The 20,530-nt window shown below is 46.3% G+C and overlaps 1 protein-coding gene across 2 annotated transcripts in view; it reads right to left on the bottom strand.

The window, feature by feature from the left end:
- Positions 1-20,530, bottom strand: part of Stk32b (serine/threonine kinase 32B) — a 239,752-nt gene that overhangs the window by 42,481 nt on the left and 176,741 nt on the right. For both annotated transcript variants that reach the window (XM_028758246.1, XM_028758247.1), the window contains exon 5: positions 4,944-4,981. In XM_028758246.1, coding sequence (XP_028614079.1) covers positions 4,944-4,981 — 38 coding nt within the window. The remainder of the gene's footprint in view (positions 1-4,943; positions 4,982-20,530) is intronic.

The raw sequence follows: 20,530 nt of genomic DNA, 5'->3' as shown, positions 1-20,530 counted from the left end.
GTGTGAAAGGTGTGAGGAAACTGAAGAAGTGAGGAGAATATAGATGGAGTGAGGAGAATACAGAAGAGAGGAGAATAAAGAAGAGACTTGAAGAGACTCCACCGGACTCTGTCTTGTATCTATCTTTTGTGTCTCTTGCCCTTTTTTCGCCCTTCCTCCGTCCCCACTCTCTCTCTCTTGCTAGACCCTGACCTACAGACTGGAGCAGCAGAACTGGCCGGCCTTTACAAAGTAGCAGAACCCACAGTTACAAAAGAAACGGCCGTTACAAAGGCAGGCATAGTCCTGGAGAAGTAGTTGAGAACTACAACCTGATCCATAGGTGGAAAAAAAAAGAGACTGAGCTTGGCATGGGTTGCTTGAAACCTCAAAGCCCATCCTTAATGACACAATTCCTCCAACAAGGCCACACTTCCTAATCCTTCTCAAATAGGGCAACTCCCTGATGACTAGGTAGTCAAATATATGAGCCATTGTCATTCAAACCTCCATAGATGTTACTTTCATGATGTCATCAAAACCTGATCACCTTTGACAGCCCCTACCTTCAAATGCCATGTCATCTATGATCAGAGCCTGACCACAGGAACTAAGGGTAGAACAGCCCATTCCCTCCAGTACAGCCTGGGTTAGGCCTCTCTTATGGATATCTGTGCTCCTCTCATTGTCATCCAAATTTCCTGCCCACCACTTGCCATGTCACCTTGTTCCTCACCTTGTATCCAGAAACCCTGCCCTGTTCACTTCCATTCCTGGTGCATTAGCACTGGCCTGGACTAAAAGGATTTTCTGACTAAAAGAATGGATGGAACTAGAAAATATCATCCTGAGTGAGGTAACCCAATCACAAAAGAACACACACGGTATTCACTCACTGATAAGTGGTTATTAGCCCAAAAGCTTGAAGTAGCCAAGATTCGACTCACAGACCACATGAAGCTCATGAAGTGTGGGTGCTTCGGTCCTTCTTAGAAGGAGTAACAAAATACTCAAGGGAGCAAATATGGAGACAAAGTGTAGGACAGAAACTGAAGGAGGGGCTGTCTGGAGACTATTCCATCTGGGTATCCATCCATCCCATGTGCAGTTACCAAAGGTAGACACTGATGTGAATGTCAGGAAGTACATGCTGACAGGAGCCTGATATAGCTGTCTCCTTAGAGGTCTGCAAGAGTCTGACATATTCAGAAGTGGATGCTCACAGCTAACCATTGAACTGATCAAGAGGTCCCCAATGGAGGAGTTAGAGAGAAGACTGAAGGAGCTGAAAGGGTTTGTGGCCCCATGGACAGAGCAACAATACTAACCAACCAGAGCTCCCCAGGGTCTAAACCACCAGCCTGGGAGCACATAGGGAGGGATCCATGACTCCAGCTGTATATGTAGGAGAGGATGGCTTTGTCAGGCATAGGTGGGAGAAGAGATCCTTGGTCCCATGAAAGCTGGACACTGAGTGTGGGGGAATTTGAAGGTGGGGAGGTAGGAGTCAGGGAGTAGGTGGGGGCACATCCTCATAGAAGCAGGAGGAGGGGGGATAGGATAGGAGGTTCCTGGGTGGGAGGATATTGGGGTAAGGGGATAACATCTGAAATGTAAATATAATATCCAATAAATAAAAAAAGACCCAGCCTGGTGGTGGTGGCGCACGCCTTTAATCCCAGCACTTGGGAGGCAGAAACAGGCGGATTTCTGAGTTCAAGGCCAGCCTGGTCTACAGAGTGAGTTCCAGGACAGCCAGGACTACACAGAGAAACCCTGTCCAGAAAAACCAAAAAAAAAAAAGATCCAGCAAGCACATCCTGTTGCCTGTCTTTGTGGGGCGTATAGAGACAACACAGAGCTCCCAGAGGTTGAGGTTGACAGTGTTCCTCTCACCCATGGCTTTGTAACAGGGATCCTTCTAGACTTGCCTCTGGAACCCATGTTGGTGAGTGCTGTGCTTCCAGGGAACCCCCAGAAGAGGCGCAGAGACAGAGAGACTGGAGGAGCAGGCTAGGTATTAGTATGAAAGGCATCCATCGCCACCTCCTTTCACTGTTGTGCCTGTCATCAAACTGGAATTTGGGGCATGCCACTTTTGAGTATCTCCCTCACCTCCACTGGCTCTCAGGATCCACCTACCTCATGCCCAAGCCAGAGCTCAATGGTGCTGTTTAGATGAAGCAACTGGAAGCCCAGAAAGTTAAGAACCAGAGGCAGCTGCTTTGCCCATGGCTCTGGCTGCCCCTGTTTTCCCCATGCTCACTGCTAAAGATAGCTGTGCTTTTGGGCCCTGCGTGGGATGTGGAGCGGGAGGAAGGCTGCTGATCTTCCACACAGATCTGTTATCTTAGGCGCTGCACACAGCTTGTGTGCTCTGGCCACTTATCTGTATGGTAAAGAAAGAAAGCCAATCAAAGTCCACGCACAAGCTTATCAAAGCTTCCTTTGGCTCCTGGTGATAGAAGATTGTTCTTAGAGTAAGCCTTTGCCTGATAGAAAGAGGCAGGGCTCTTGGAGTGCCTTCTATTCTACATGATTTGGCTTCTTCCCATCTCAGTTATGAAGAAGTGATGTAGGCTGCCTCTATGTAGGGAACAGGCATAAAACTCAAGCTAGTTAAATGATGTCCACTAAGATAGTGTCAATGTGACCTGGGCATGCCTGGGCTCAGTTCTCCTTGGCCTTTCTTCTGCAATGGCTATGAGAAAACTATGAGGAATGAGCCTGCCAGAGTTAGAATGCCTGTTTTTCTTTAGCTCTGTTCTCTACCCCTCATGGTTGTTCTACTTAGCTGCTGCTTCCAACTCCAAATCAGCTCTATCTTAAGAACTAAAGCCTACTCTGAGACCAGGGAGAACAGGGAACTTGCCTGGGAGTTTTGGATTTTGTGAAATGAGCAGCTCTGAGCATCATCAATAAAATATTCATGTGTGTATGTACTGATGTTTTTATCTCGTTGAAATGCAGCTCTCTTGTCTCAAAGATGACACCTAATGAGATGAATAGAAACACAGGGTTCCCTGTACTGCAAATCGCTTCCTAATGTGGTTTTCAGAAGGGATGGGTGGATGCTGTCAGAACGTGCCATGTGATGACCCACTTAGGAATATGCAGGGTCCTGCCCCTGGTTATGTTCCTACTGAATGACACCTGTTCAATAGAAACGCTTTAGAAAAAGTAATATTCATTTTAAAAACTCATGAGATAAATGATCAAAGACACAGAAAATTAAATTTCTGCCCCAATGTCCATCAAAGATGTGACATGCCCTGTGGAGACCAGTGAGAGGAACATCACTGAGTTTCCAAGGTTTCAGAATTCAAGTACTCTCATATGCTATGAAGTCTGTAGTCAACTGTAAAGAGACACACCACTGGGTGTGTGTGTGTGTGCGTGCGTGCGTGCATGTGTGTGTGTGTCTGTGTGTGTGTTCGTGCATGTGCAGGTGAACATGCATGCACAGAAGTGTATTTACATGAGTGTAGAGGCCAGAGGAAAACCTCAGGGCTTGCTCCTCGGGCACCATCCACCTTCTGTTTCTGACACACAGACACTGGCATCTGGAGTCACCTATTAGTCTAGAATGGGCTCACCAGCAACTCCCCAGAGTTGCTTTCTTTAGCTGACTATACCAACATTGCAGGTGTGTACCACCTCTCCCAGCACTTTTAGGGGGATGCTGGGGATGGAACTCTTATTTTTGTCTGGCACAAGCCTTATCTCCTGAGTCGTCTGCTCAGGTCCTTGTGTGGTTTTACTATGCAGGTGCAGGCTTGAGAACTAAATCCAGTGCTGTAGGTAGAAGTAGTAAAACTGTCAATCAACGTTACCTCCTAATTCCCTCTTAGCTTCTTATAGATCCACACAATATCCTGGGAACCTTGGACATCATACCCCTTCTGACACTACTGCTCCATTTTCCACACTGTAGCTTTGGTGGCTCTCCAATACACTGCACTTGATATATATTCGTCAGTGGCTCCCATGTCCTTCCAGATGAACTCCAGGTCACTGAATGGGGAAATGAAGCTCAGGAAGACGTGAGCCCCTTCATGTAGGACTGGGAGATAAAGCTCTCTTCTCCCTAGCTGCTTTCTACTGCAGCCTCATCTGCTGCAACATCGTCCCACCTTTGTTGTAGGGACTTCCCTTAGCCCTCCTACCCATGCCTCCTAAATCTCAGCAACTTATCCAGCCCATGCAATAATGCTGTGAGGTCTGCAGGGTTGGGACCAAATACGATCTGTTGCCTAGGTCCTTCTGTGCAGCAAGATGGCTGTATGGATCACACCAGAGCCATGGGATGTCCTGGGTTTCCCTGTTGGCTTTCTAAGGCAATTCTCGTAAATGAAAGGGCTATGATCTCCCATGAGTCAGTTGGTGTTCCACCTTAGGACAGCCGTCTGCAGCTTGAACATGTCTGCTCAGAAGTCCTCTTCATCAGCGGGGTGTCAGTGGATGCTGCTCAGCACCAGACTTGTGGACCACTCTTCCCTGAAGGCTCTGCTTCTCCAGGGACTCTGCAAGAGGCACTTGTACCTCTCTTCATCTTTATTTTACATGCTTCTATAACCTGAGCTTGGGTGTGACTGACCAGAGAAAGGGGCAGGTTAGAGAGTGGGTGCTGTTCCCAGTACCTCACATACCTGTCCTCAGTCCTTCTGCACTCTTGCACAGGACTAGGACATTATTTCACTGTAATCCGAGCTCTGGTCCTCACTGTGCCCTTTCATCCTCAAAGATATAAACAGCAATGACTTCAGAGGTGATGCCTGCGAATAATTAAACTCAACTTTCCATGACAGGGCATTGCCTAGAAATTGACACATGTCACTCTCAGGACTGGAACAGTCCAAGTGTTTTCTCAAGCACCTAAGATCCACTCCCCCATCCCTCACTGGTCTCCCATACCTCACACTGCACTGGGGCTCCAGGGAGGGGGGAAGGAGACCTTGACTCACCATGCTCATCCAGCAGGATGTTGTCTGGCTTGATGTCTCTGAAAGAAAAACACAAGAAGAGATGTGAATCCTGAGTTAGCCAAGGGCCACCACAGTCTCAGACTAGAGAAAAAGGGGACTTCCAGGTGCTTCCTCTCCCCTGAAGTGAGGCCTCAGAGGGCCTAAAGTAAGTGTCACAATAGAACCTTTGAGAAGCTGGAACTTCCTTTTCTGAGCAGTCTATTTTGTTCTGAGACATTCTTAATGTTAGACATTTCAACATTTCTTAACATTAATGTTAAAAAGAAACTGTCCCCTATGTATTGCAATTGTTATTTTCCTTGTCATAACAGAGAAGGTAGGTTAAGTGTGTGGCCTGTGTCAGCAGGCAGAGACACTTCTCTGCTCTTCAACCCTTCAGCCTTTGAGCCTGGAAACACTGTAAAACACAACCAAAAGGGGCTGGGGAGCTGGCTTAGGCAGTGAGGTGCCTGTGAATTTGAACCCCTAGCACCCATGTAAAAGCCAAGCTTACTGCTAGAGTCTGTAACCCAAGCACTAAGCAGTGGTGGACAGAAGCAGATCTTGGAGTCCACTGACCAGGCTAACTGCATCCGTGAACTCTAGGTTCAGAGATAAAGCCTGCATAAAAACAAGGTAGAAAGTAATGAAGGGAGACATTTGACACAAACCTCTGGCCTCCATACACATACACATATATACATGCAAATACACACACATGCATACACGCAGACACACACAGAGACATATAGACACATAGACACACACAGAGACACATAAACACACACAGACACATAAACACACAGACACATAAACACACACAGACACATAGACACACAGACACATACAGAGACACAAGACACACATGCAGACACACACAGGCACACATACAGACACACACAGGGACACACACATGCATACACACTCACACATAGACACAGTCACATGCATACACACAGAGAGACACACAGACACACATGCAGACACAGACACACATACAGACACACATAGGCACACACATATGCATACACACTCACACATAGACACACAGTCACATGCATATACACACAAACACACACAGACATACAGACACAGATGTACACAGACACACACACACACACACACACACACACACACACACACACATACATATACACACACCAAGATTAACATCTTGATACTGCAGTGCTTCTGAAGGATTGAAGAATTTACCATCTGGCCCTGCATGCAGAGGGTCTCCTGAACTTTTTAGGAAACTGAGCCCCACAGAGCACAATGTGGGAAGGAGTAAGTTTCTAGAAAGTTCTATTTGTTGTTGCCATGCTAGCAAAGAGCCTCTCCAAACCAAGGAGCAAATTGTAAAAGCAGAACTCTGCTCTATGATCTCTGCGTTTGGAACCCTGCAAAGTGCCAACTACTTGTGTGCGCACATAGAACCTGAGTGGCCTGGGAAAGGAAAAGTAGGCCTGTGACAGCAAGGTTCAGTCCCCAACTTGCAGTGGCAGAGAAACCATAGATTTCAGAGACACACACCCCACACATTCAGAGTAAATGTCACAGTTGTGCTGAGGTGACTAATGACAGTTTTCCTGGAAATAAAGAATAACTGCTCCTGATCAAATATTAACTCTACCTGGGGAGATATGCAGGGTTATTGCTGATGCCAGCAATCTCCTCCAGGGGCAGGAGAGCAGGGCAGGATCTATATGTCAATTTTGATTTTCATTGAGCCTTTTCTAGCCTGTGAATGTTGATGAGCATTAAATAAACAGGGTTCCGCCACCAGGTTCATAGGCCACCCATGTGACCAAAGAAGTTGTGTGCAGAGAAGACGAAGGAGACCTAAGGGAAAGATGAACCTGATAACAAAGAAAATTAAAACAAGAGACAGAGATTCCGGTGTCAGTGTGTGAAAATTAGGTCAGCAAACACTAGCTCCTTACCCAGAGTGGCTCCCAGCAGCATCTCTCAAGGGGGAAATAAGTATGTCAGGAATGTGATATAAGCACATATGAAAGTGTTGGAATGAAACACACTATTTTCTGCAATGAATACATACAAATACTACAGTTAGACAATTGATACACTATCAAGCCAGTTAAAAATTCTAGGATGGAAGGAAGGAGCTCCCAATGTCAAGCCCCAAGCTGAGAAGTGATTTGGAGTTATGGCTGCTGAGGGAGGGAGAGTCACTATTCGTTGGGTGGGTAGACATTGGTATATATTGTCCATGCCCCAAAGGATGGCCCCACCGTATGCACATGTGGGTAGCAATTAATTACTGGGATGGAGATGTGTTCAGGAAGTGCCAGGAGGAGGGTGTGGGTTGGGTGTGATCAAGAGACATTGAACATATGCATGGAATTTTCAAAGAATAAAGTTTTACAATAACAAGAAAAACTGTAAGAAAAGAATGACCCTGGCTGTGGAGGCAGATGCAGCAGCAGGAAATGATGAAGTACATGAGGCAGGGGGATTGTGAATTCAAGGTCACCTTGGGATGCACCTTGAAAAGAAAAAAGCTAGAAGAAGAAGAGAAGAGGATAAAGAAGGAGGAGGAGGAGGAGGAGGAGGAGGAGGAGGAGGAAAGAAGAAGAGAAACACATGTAAAGGCCTGAACCTGAAGATGTCATGAGAATTGGGATGACTTTTATTGGGTTGTGCACATCAGAGAAGGTAACCGGTCTGAGGATCATGAACCCCATATCACCAGTGGGGCCAGAACCCAAACATAGCACTAACACATGGTTGAGATGACAAAGAAGGTATAATCTAGCATGTAGGTCTGAAGAGTGTCCCCAAGTTCATATCCACCCATAACCCTAGAGCAGGAGTTTGTTTGGTTATGGAGCCTTGGCTGACACACCCAGAGAAAGATCTAAAAGTGAAATTACCCTGGGACCAGGGCCTGTCCTGGACCCTGTAAAGCCTGTACTTCTAGAGTGGGTGGAGATATGGGTACACAAACAAGGAGTAAGTCCACCTGCAGAGATGGATGGAGATCTGAGAGAGCCACTCACAAGCTGAGGAGCCAGAGAAACGTTCTTTTCAGAGTCACTGGGGGAAGACTGGCCCTGAATGCACTTGTCTTTGGGCTTCTGATCTGGGAGAGTGGAGATTCCAAGTGTCTAAACCACCAATGATATAGTGATTTGCTGTCTACCCTAGCATATTGGAAGATAAATTGTTAGTGATCAGGCTTACCTCCACGAGCCACATTAGAAAGCTCCTGCTTGCAGCATCTTGAACGATAACAATAAGGCACAATTGTGACCAGAGACAGGAGCTGTCCTTTCTAGCCGACTCTAGCTGAGAACTCAGATTGCCTGGTTCCAGAGACCCACCCCTCTCCTTCCAGATAGGCTATCTCTGTACCTCAGTTTCCTTTGCTGAATGGATTAATAACAGGTGCATAGAGCCGAGCGGTGGTGGCACATGCCTTTAATCCCAGCACTTGGGAGGCAGAGGCAGGTGGATTTCTGAGTTCGAGGCCAGCCTGGTCTACAGAGTGAGTTCCAGGACAGCCAGGACTACACAGAGAAACCTTGTCTCGAAAAACCAAAAAGAAAAAAGAAAAAAAAAATAACAGGTGCATAGAACATTGCTTTTATGTCTGTTCTTAGCATGGAGCAGAGTCTACCACTGTCTGGGAGTTACTTCCCTCTCTGTTCTCCAAAGGCACACAGAGTAAAACTGATCTGACTGATGGACTTGCATCTTAGGAGGGACCCAAGGAGAAAGTATACGACAAATAATCAATGGTAATCTAGGACAGGTGTAGCTGCATATTTTCCTCACAATTTGGGAGGAGCTAAGATGGGAGGAGTAAGGAGGAGGAGGAGAAGGAAGAGGAGGAGCTGAGGAGGCAGAGAGGTTGGAGGATGGAGAACCACGCTTGGATTGAGAGCAGTCTTGGGTAACAACTAACTAGGTTAGTTAATTGGGAAACACCCCCAATTGTGTGGGCATCTTGTTATTGAGCATTACCAAACATATAAAGCCTTTGGATAATCTAAGCATTACAGTCTCATTTTTACCAGGCCCGCGTGGATGGTAGGATGGTCTGGGCTCAGCCCAGCCTTGTGGAGACAGTGTGGAAGATTGGCAGAGCCATCTCCCACACTGGCGTCTTGTGGGTGACAGAGCCAGTGTCTCTGGCCATCTGAGCTGGCAGCCTGAGCTGGGCCTGAGCTGAGCTGCAGCTGCAGCAATAATCCCCAGCCACAGCTTGTGGCCTCAGGCCTAGGCTAGTTGGGAAGATGGCGGCTGAGAACAAGCCAGATTGGGTGCCTCCATTTTAAATATTACCTCAACAGACAGGTGCTTTAAAGAGAGTAAACCAGGGTTTGGTGGAGATGGGTGGGGTCATGTGACAGGCAAGAAGTAGATTCTCCTCTTGGGAATGAGGCAGCCAGAGTCCCAGAGGAGAAGATGTTGTCCTGCAATGGACTTCCATCCCACGAAACATAGCCAAGGTGACAGGTGGCCTTGACTTGCTTTACTTATTGTATTTTTATTTGTTATGTATTTTATGTCTATGGATACTTTGCATGTATGTCTTCACACCAGAAAACAACCTCAGACCGTTGTAATCTGCCATGTGGTTGCTGGAAATTGAACTCAGGATGTTCAGAAGAGCAGTGAGTGCTTTTAACCACTGAGCCATCTGTCCAGACCCATTTATGTCATATGACAAAATATACGGGACTTACTCTTCACCAGTTTGTCATCTTATTGCAGAATCTGCTGAGGCAGACACAGGGAGGGCCAGACCTGCCCTGGAAGGCACAGTGAGGCAGCTACTCATGTGTGAGCCACCATGTGTGAGCAAGGCGACATGGGCAGGTCATGTAGAGGCCCCAGGAGATGAGAACAGCTTCTGGTTGGTAAGTAGCTGGTATGTAGGAACCTCAGTTGTAAGATACAATGACAGAATTCTGCCAAGCACACTGAGAACTTGGGAGAGGACCCCCAGGGCATACCCAATTGGCAGTTATGAGCCCCTATGTAGAGGGCCTAGAAAAGATAGGCGTGCATTCTGGAATACAAACATGGGTGATTGAAAACCTCCAAGTTGGTGGCCTTTACTTGTGGGGCCATTGTATACTAGCTATTGAGTCTTGGGTACTCAACTCTAGGCCTTGGCATCCTCATCTGGAAAATTAGAAACAGCAGCTGCCTCACGGTGGCTCCCAGGAGCCTTGCTCCAGAGCTCAGGGTGCCTTCCAGACCCAGACAGGGACTGGGACTACAGGAACTTTTTAAAGATGCTTGGAAAAACTCCAGGGCAGGTTCTCCAGCTTTTAGGAAGTGAATTTGATTTTGCCTGGATGTGATTTTCTGGGAAGAGCATGGTTAAGGAGGTGGCAGCATGGGGAGGTCAGTAGAGTTGCTTGGGATTTAATAGAGTGCTTTCTGGGCAGAGCCTCTTATCAGTTTCTTGTTCAGCCCTTCCAGGTCCATTTCCTCTGTGTCTATTTTTCACAGTGATTGTATCTCAGCTCTGGAGCGTCGCCCTGCTGAAAACAAGATGCCTGTCCAGAAAGGACAGGAGTCGTGTGGTGTCAATGGGGGCGGTTGTGACGCTATTTGCTGAGGACAGACTCATCACTTCTGAGCCAGGCAAGATGACAGTCCAATAGAATGTACGCCTGGGAAGCTATCAAACCTGGGCTTGCCCTGGAATGAACCTCAACCCCTGATCAGGAACATTGTAGAACATCAACCCTGCTTGCTGTTTTTAATAACAACACTGATAGATGGGCTAGGAGTGCAGGAGGATGTTTCTGCCTCTGCTCTTTGCTGGGACTTCTTAATATTCCACACTGTTGATCTCAGGCAGTGATGGAGACAATTCAAAAGCCCAAGGGGAGTTTAATTTGCATTTCCCTAATTGCTGAGGACATTGAACACTTTTAAAAGACATTTCTTAGTCTTTATTTTTTACTTTTATTTTTTTCTATTGAGATATCTGTTCAGATCCATAGTCCAGTTTTTGATTGGGTTGTTGTTTTGTTTTGTTTTGTTTTGTTCTGTTCTGTTCTCTGTATATTCTACATGATAACTGGCTGTCAGCCTCAGATCTATCTCTGGATCAATGTTCTCTGATGAACTTAGATACATGCTTACTGTTCTTTATTCTTGTAATGAATCACTCTTTGAAATCTAGGATACTTTGTATTCATCATCTCCCACATATCAGATTGCATTCCTTTTAGACTGTAACCCTATGGCTTTACAAAGCACATCTGGCCCTGGCCCTTCCCTTTCACAAGTCCCCTTATGGTTCTCTGGGGCCAACAGCCCTGGTGGGTTGATTCTGCATTCTCTGCATAAATACAACCTTGAAAATGAAAGAGTAACACCAAGACATGCATGTAAACTTTAAACATGTCAACTAAGGACACTAAAGATAGCCACCAAGTATGCTGAATGCATTTGGGAAGCATCCATGGCTGGCTTAGCGACTGAAAGCAATTCTTTCAATGCACACAAGCTGTGAAGGGTTAGTGCCTTGCACATAGCATGAAGCCTTACAGGCCTGACCTCACTGTCCTCTTGCTCCATCCATGGTCAGGCCCTACTTGAGGGTAGTGACTTGCTCAGCTATGCCAAGAACAGCCACCACCTGGTGACACTAATTAGTTCAGTCCAAGAGCTTTGTCCAGCACTGGCTGGAGGTAAGCTGGGTGACTGGGGAAATTGTACTTGCCTCAGTACTTCCAAGCCCATCTCTAGCGATTCAAAGCTTTCAGAATGTATAAACTAATCCCAGAATATACTGAGACCAATGACTGTCCTCATGGATGAGTCAGACAAGTGTTTGTCTCTTTAGGTATACGGAAGGAGTCACTTTCCTGTGAGCTGAGGGATCGCTGAATCCCAGAACTTCCACAGACCCCATTCCCAAGGTCAGGTTGCTTTTTTCTATTTGCAATGAACATACTGAACTGAAGTGGTCTGTGTCTGAGTCAGTCTGCTTCACCAGACCCAGAGCTCTTCAGGAGAAAGCCTCTACAGCAGCAGGCAAGCAACAGTGAGAGTGGATGGGTAGGTGTTTGCTAGGGGGCTTGCAACCACTGCCAGACAGCTGGAGCTGTGATATAATTAACATAAAGGTTTCAAACTCAGGCACAGACCACTTCAGTCCAGAATGCTCAGTGCAAATCTCTATTCACACTGGCTCTGCATGCCATGGCCTTCTCCTTCAGTCCTGTACACCATGTCCTCATCTCCGACTCTCTCCTAGCTCAGACTCCATGGCTCGGGTCTCTTTTTATCTCTTCCAAACTTTTAGCTCTTTTTTGATCTCCCCATTAGAACCAAGACCCATTGAGAACTGGCTTCCTCACCTCACCCCCCGACCTCTGCTCAGCAAATGCTACAGTCACCCATCATTCCCTCTTCCTTTCCCTCATTAGTCCGCAGCCGATTGAACAACAGGTTCCCTTCCTTGCACCACAGAGCAGTGTCGCCTCTGGCACCCTGTGTGTCATCACAATACAGCAGCCACCCCCTGCTCAAACTTTCCTTATTATTCACCTGCTGAAGAAACCAGGAATATCATGTGCCATTTAGTGAAGAGAGTTCTGAGCAGTGTCATGTGTGATCAGAACTCTGGAAACCCAGAAAATGCACATGTCTGCACCTAGACCGTGTGGTTATTACTGATCTCAAGTATCCGATACAGCCTGGGGCTTCAAGGCAAGACAGTGAAGCAGGTGTCTGAACTGAAGATGGGCCAACTGCAATATACTTGAAGGACTTTGTTTATCTAAACAGGAATGAGGTTGTAGGAATACTAGGCAGAAGGAATTTTTCCTATGGGGCATCATGTATATTGTCTGTCCTACCTGAAATTATTATGTCAGACACGGGCAAACTTACAGAACCTGCTACACATCTCCTGGTCCTGGTGACCTGGATCTGTCTATCTTCATCTGCCTCCATCTGTCCCAGTCTGCAGAGCTGAGCAGAGTTTCACCAGTGGCCTTCCCTTTGCTGTATCCTTACCTGGGAGGGCTAGGCTCAAATATGCATGGATCACCCCTTTCCCTAGGCTGATCCCCAGTGCCCTGGCACTTCCAGCCTTCTTTCCATACACTCATCACCCAATGTGAGAAGCTCGTTTACTAGCTAGCTTGCATAAGAGCAGGTGGTTTCCAATGACCTTGTCTTCAGGACCAAGGACAGCACCAGCAAGTGCATGAGTAAACAGTTTTGTGGCTGAACTGAGGCATATACCCTCACCTGGAAGGCCTTAGTCTGAGCTGGGTTGACTACCTCACGGCTTCCCAAGTGGCTGTAGATTAGCTGTATCAGGAGCTTTAGCTTTCCAGGCCAGTCACCTTCCGTTCTGTAGGCGAGGCCCCCGAACCTGCATTTTCTTCCAGGCCTATCAGATTGTGATAACCCTACTCTGCTTACTGGGTGTTATAATTTGAATATCCCTCATCTTCATCTCATGTTGGAAGGATTTGGAAGTGGGGCCTTGACATGAGGTAAGGAGGACAGTCTCCCTAGAGCTCAGGAGACCCAAGTCAACGGCCTGCTCTGCCTCATCATGCAACACCTTTGTTGTGTTGTGATGCAACACAAGTTCCTCATCAGAACACAAGGGGGTGGTGGCCAGCCCTGCTCTCTTTGGAAGCTGTGTTTCAGCACTTGAGGTCCTTGGACTGGGGCTAGGGGCACTCACTTTGACTGGTAAGAAGGAGGAGGAGAGGGCATTTACCTCGTAGCTCATGTGTGAGTTCATATGGGTGGTAGAGAAACAGATCAGCAGTTCAGGAGAAGGACAGCATACAGACATGCCCATAACCTCTACCTGCCCATAGCTGACCACAGGGCTCAGAATAGTACCACAAAAGGGGGACTTCCTACCCTGTTTTACTAGTGAGCCTTGGCTTGCAAATAGAGTCTGTGTGGCACTCTCAAACTGAACTGATACCATAAGGATTGCTATTTTTAGGCTCCAGATGCTGTCAGTTTTATCCACATGCTGCTAAAATGTATGAGAGTCACAGTCTTGGATGGTCAGTGTTGGGAGTCACCTTTGGATTCTATCCAAAACCAACTAGCCCTAGATCTCATAGTCTTTCCAAGCTTCTGTTTCTTCATCTATAAAGCAGGCTAATCACTGTGTCTGCCTCCAAAGGAGAGTGGGAGTTAGTGGAGCTGCCAGGAAACCCTGTGTGGAGAAGCACATCGGATGGACATGAGAGTGTTCCATAACAAAGCAAGTGCTTTAGAAAGACCAAAGAGTACTGGGTGGGTGTGGTGACACAGGTGACATCCATAATACAGCTACTGGGGAATTTGAGGAAGGGAAACTACAAGTTCAAAGTCAGCCTGGATAATTTGGTGAGACTGTGTCTCAAGATAAAAATTACAAAGGTGGCTGGAGATGCAGCTCGGTGGCCAGGTGCCAAAATAGCAAGTCCTGGGTTTGATGTCTCACAATGGGAGAAGAGACAGATGAGCCCCACCAGGCTTTGTAATCAGAGAGACTGGGAGAAGTAGCTGGGCTGGGTCAGGCCAGGCACGGGTGTGAAGTGACTGATAACCCCCAAGTATCATGGAGGACTGTGGGGGCCAGCAGAATTGGTGATGACCTCAGGAAGCACACGCCCACCTCCCTTGGTCTCACTGGGTCATGTGTGAGGAAACATTAGCCTCTAGAAGTTCACATTCCATTCTAATTAGATGGAGGAGGCAGCGCCATTGATTCAGGCATTGATCACTTTGACCTCAGACACTTGTCAGGCTTTTCTTCTAACAAAGCAAAGAAGCAGCTCAACGGCAAGTGATGGTATCATCAATGACTAGTGCCAGATTTCATTTTTATTACAGTGTGTGTGTGTGTGTGTGTGTGTGTGTGTGTGTGTGTGTAGGACAGAGGACAGCTTGTAACAACTCTGTCTTCTTCTACATGCAGGAACCCAGGAGTCCAACTCAGGTAGTCAGACTTAAAGGCAAACACGTATACCCACTAAGCCATCTTGCCAGCCTGACTAATACTATTTTGATTTGACACAATATATGTTTGTAGTAATATCCCCTATTCACATTTTTAAAAAACCTAATTCCCTACGCAATTACAAGAGGTGCAGGGTGGTGCACGTGATTGGGACCTATGGGATCCCTGTCACCAAGAAATTAGTAACTTTCCTGAAGAGTTTGATAGAGCCTTTTCTCTTGGTGAGGACACAGATTCAAACAATCTATAGGAAAATGCTGATTTTCCTTGCCTTGACCTTCCCAGGGTCAAGAACTGTGAGCAATTGTTTGTAAACTGTCTAGTCTAAGGTATAGCAGTCTGCACAAACTAAAACAACATCCAATATTCATAACAAACATAGCTGCTGCTTCTCTGAAGAGCAATTGACTGCATTTTTGGAACTATTTTTTTAATAGCAAAAAGCATTAAGACTAACAGAATATTAAGTAATCAGTTCCAGGAAATATGCAGATATGGCAAGAATTTTAGTAGAGAACTCATTGGGATTTCTGCAGCAAGTTATCACATTTGGGTGGCTTCATGAGATGACCTTTATTCTCTTAGTTTCTGGTGGCTAGAGTTCAGACTCAGGTGTCTGCAAGCTATGCTTCTATTGAGGACTCTACGGGTGAGTCCTTCTGCCTCAATCAGTTTTGGACAGCCCCCAGAGCTCAGAGGCTTGTAGCAACACCCTTTTCATAATACCGCCTTCATTATTTGCCCTACTGTGTCCTTTTCTCTTTCTTAAGGTCCTGCTCACTGGAGTCTGGACTTGCCTTATCTAGTATGACCTTGTTTACTCTCCACCTGAATTACATCAGCAAAGATGTATTTCCATATGAGGTAATAGTTTGAAGTCCCAGACAGTTGATAATTTGAGAAGGTTACAGTATGGTCACTGTGGTGGTTTGAATGTAAATGTTCCCATAGACTCATAGGGAGTGGCATTCTTAGAGGCATGGCCTTGGAGGAACTGTGTCCCCAGGGTGTGGGCTTTGCGGTTTCAGATTCTCAAGCCAGCTTCATTTTCTCTTCCTACTGTCTACTGATCCAGATGTAGAACTACCTCTACAGCACCATGTCGGCCTGCATGCCACCATGCTTCCTATCATGATGATGATGGACTAAATCACTGAACTGTAAATCAGCCTCAATTAAATGTTGACCTTCATATGAATTGCCATGGTCATGGTGTCTCTTTGCAGTAGTAAAAACCCTAAGACAATCACTGAGTCACTGGAAATAGAGCAGAGAACATGGGGGGCTGAGACCATTAGGTAATCATGACTACAGGGACCAGGAAGAATTCAGGAAGGTGCTGACACTCTTGAGTTACAGAAAGATGACCCTTATGTGGAAGGAGAAGAACATATCCAGTTTCAAGGGGGATACTGGTAGGGAAGAATGTGGTGAATAGCAGAGGTCCCATAGGGCAGGGAAAGTCCAGAAAGTGCACAGCCATGGCAATTCAAGTCTTGGAAACCACTTGGTGGTGTTCCCTTCTCAGAGATAGAAAGTTTGAATGAGACCCAGCCAGAGGAAAGGAAGGATGGTGGCATTCATGCTGTACATGGTGTATTGTGTGTGCCTGGGAGATGTCCTGGGGGAGTTGGCCAACTGATAAACAAAGAAGGAAGGAAAAGGGAGATTCACAATGGAGACAAGTACATCGCTGCCAGCCCTGTTTAGGGTCTGGCTAACACAGATCCACAGGTTTTGCACATGAATGGTCAAAAGCTGGGCTTTCTCCTCTTTCTTTACTGTCATGGCTGCTTCCCCATAGAAGAACCAGGGCTCTAAAGTTTCTTCCACTTGAGAAAGCCTGTCCAGGCTCCATGCTGACCCCAATCATAGTTTTCAATTATGTGAGTGATCTGATTGACTTACAGTTCAAAAAAGATGATCTTTTCTGACCTCAGGTGTGGAGTAGATGATGCTCCCTACCAAGCTCTGTGCCTTCTGCTTCTTAGGGTCTTGGCTGTGGTCATATCAATCTAAAAGCTTTCCTGGGCCTATAGTTTTTTTTAAAGTGTCTCCACTGCTAGCACAGAACCCACTGCATAAATCAATCTGATTGTGAATGGGTGTTACAGAGGGAGAAGTGGGACTTTAGTCCAAGACACTCCCCTCCCTCATGCTGGGGCCTTGGGCTCAATGCATGTGGGTACATTAGTGATTGTAAGGGCAGCGATGAAGCTAAAATCTTATTAAACAGCTCATTGATCCAGAAAAGATGGGAGTACAGCCATCAGCTCCTTTCCAAACATTTGGAAGCTTTGAGTCCCATGTAAGATGAAATATTAATGACACTTTTCTTGGGATGATGGCAGTTCAAATAGCAATGACAATATCTCATAAGCAAGAAAGATTTAGGGGAAGGGAGGGACCAGGAGTCCTGAGGTACTGAATACTGCAGGGCTTCTGAAGAAAGAGTGATCTGCTTTGGCAAAAATAACCAACCCATGATTTAGCTAGATTAAGACAAGACCAGGGGAGTGCCAGGGGGTCCCAGATAGCCCTGTTAACTTAGCTCTGCTTAGAGTCAACCTGGAAGAGGAAACTTCAATTATTCAGACTGGCCCATGGGCATGCCTGAGAGGGTTATCTTGATTGCTAATTCATGTAGAAGGACCCAGCCCACCATGGGTGGCACCAGTCCTAGGCATGTAAGTGGGCCTGGGCTGTTCAAGAAAGCTCTTGGAGTATGAGTCTGGGAGTGAGTGATCCATCAAGCATCATTCCTCCATGAGTTCTGCTTTGAGTTCTTGTCCTCATATCCTTTGGTGATGGACTATGACCTGGGAGTGTAGGCCAAATAAATCCCTTCCCTCTGAAAGCTGCTTCTGGTCATGGTATTTTATCACAGCAACAGAACAAAAAGAGGATATTGGCCATGGTGTACCTCATGAAGTCTTGTTCTTATTAAACAGTTCAGAAGCCATTAAAATTCACGTTCAACCTTCACCCTCCACACAGCCTATTCTTTTGGCTGTACTGATTGTGGATCCTTTCTCTCCCATTCTCCAAATGAAAGCCCTGCTACCCATAGCCTATGCATGGGGTTGGCTGTGTTGTACAAGTTCCATGAACCGGAACAGAATCCTGTGAGGCTCACATAAGATAATTTACCTGAAAATATTTATGCTGACTTTTGCCTCTATTCCAAACAATTCTGAAAACTGGCTTAAGCTACCCAAACTGTCAATGGGTTATACAGTAAATATTAGCAAGAAGGTTGGGGGAGGTATGGCACAGGCTCCCTGAAGTCCCTGCACTGACTTTCCAAAGTCCTAGAACCATCTCTGGGCAGAGTTCAGAGACTGTATTCTGGGCTCAAATATGTTTGTGTAAATAAAGTTTTATGAGGATACTCTTGCTCCTAGTCATTCATTGATTCATCTGTAGCATGGCTATTTCATGCTGCCATGCCCAATGAGCCTACAGTGTCCATCGTGGACCTTCCCCTTCCTGCCTAGTCCATTTGGCTTTATGTCATCTTCATACCAACATCAGAGGGATCATGGAAGGGAGCAGGCACACAAATGACACAGACACTCCATGACTAGACTTGAGACAGGCTCTTCTGAGCTGTCTTACCAACTCAATTTCATCTCAGACAGATCCTTGGCCTAAAACAACAACGACAACGATAGGTCAGTGTCCTGGTCAACTTGGCATAACTTAGAGTCCCCTAGATCAGACTGACCTATAACAAAATTGGTCTGCACCCTTGCCCCATACTCTTACTAAGAGACACTGAGAACCTTCAGCAAGGTTACCAAGTTCTGACTGGCTGGTGTGGAGGATGGAAGGAAGGCCTTATGAAGTCACATGAGAGCTGCCTGGTAGAGCAGATGCATGGCATTCTGTCCCTGGTGACATGTCTGCTGTCTGCCCCCTGATGTTCTAAGCAACCAAAGCAAAAACAAGAATGGGAGATACAGGTGAATGGGTTTGGCCCTTAGACAGCAGTGGCTGAACTAAAGCAGATATTTGTAGGTATCTAGAGGCTTCTCTTTCAGAGCAGGAGCAGCATCTAGGCATTGTGGTGTGGGGCAGATGCACTCTTTATCCTCAGCATGTTCCCATATTCTCTAGCATGGGGATGGATTCACCAGATCTCCATCCAAGCAACAAGAGACAAAATTAGGAAGAGGCTGCATGCCAGTGGGCCTGAGAAAGTTCTAGAGTTTTTCTATGATGATTCTGTGCATAATTCATGGCTGGGATAGTCCTATGGTCATTAGCTAAGACAGAGTCAGGTTGTGAAACGTTGGTTCTAGTTATCCACGTGCTTCAATGTAGTTCAATTCCACAGACCTTGGGAAGGGCAGCAGGGTGAAGGAGATCAGTGAGAAGGCTCAGTAAAACACAATGCAGGGATGGGAGAATCTCCCATGGGCATTTGACACTTCTCAAATGAGCCAGCGCCCTGTCCACAAGTGTGTACCAACAGCAAGTCTTGGGCTGCCTTTAGAATTCAAAGCAGTAGAACTATGTACAGTGTTCCCATTTGATTTTCTATGAACTCTTTTGTGTCTGGTGACAAGCCAGACCATTGGCTACGACAACTGTCCAGACATGTACTCTATTTGAACATGCTGCCATCCCTCTGTGCCTGAAATATTTTCTTCCATGACTAGGAATACAAATAGGCTTCACCCATGGGCTGTCCCACACTTCAAATGGGGAGTGCTCTGAATCTTAAAAGCCTGAGTTTAAAGTAGACTAGGCTGGGTTTGTAGCTATCAAAATCTCCTGGGATGAGCAGAATGTTCCTGTGTTAAGTCATTGCTGTAACAAGATACCTGAAACTGGGTGATTTATTCAGGAGACAAGGTTATTTCACCCAGGGTTCTGGAAGTTGCAAGTCCAGGATCAAGTAGACACACTTGGTGAGGGTCTCCTGCTTCATTCCAACATGGAGGATAGTGGAAGAGCAAAAGATGAAGATTGTGATATCCCAATCTGCTGATAACCTGCTCAGTTCCATAAGAATGAGAGCTTGCCATATGACGATTAACCCAGTTCTGAGACAGTGACATTGGATCTTTCATACAAAGGAGCCCTCACAAGTCCCAAACATACAAGATCCGTCATCCTTCAACCTTGTTAACTTAGGTACTAAGCTCCAATCTGAGTTCTGGAGAGAGTAGACCATATCCCTGCTGTATCACTCCCCAGGAAACTACTATATCAAGGTGGCAGGATAGCCTTCAGGGCACAAGGGGGACGGATGTAGAAGCTATTTGATTTACAGATTATGAAACACATTAGCCAAGGTCACATTTCCAACTTAAAAGTTGGCATGTAGCTAGTCAAGTTCCTCAGCTGTACTGTGTTGCTTTAAGCCATTGTGTCAACACTGGGCTGGCAGAAGTTGTCAGCTCAATAGTCCCATGCTCTGCCCTGGTCATTCCTTCCCACCATCTCCCTGTAGGAACCCCCAGCTTCTGTTGAGATGGGGTGCTATGTAGGGTATGGGAGTGTTGTCCAACCAGATGGATGATGTCTCTAGATCCTTCATCACTGAAACCAATTTTAGTTTTGTTTTTGGAGGATACAGAGTTTTGGCATCTTTACCCTT

This window comes from Grammomys surdaster, unplaced genomic scaffold (assembly GCF_004785775.1).
Source record: "Grammomys surdaster isolate TR1022 unplaced genomic scaffold, NIH_TR_1.0 126187, whole genome shotgun sequence".
Lineage (NCBI taxonomy): Eukaryota > Metazoa > Chordata > Mammalia > Rodentia > Muridae > Grammomys > Grammomys surdaster.
Note: the sequence above shows the minus strand (reverse complement) of the source record. Positions and strands in the feature narration are given on the sequence as shown.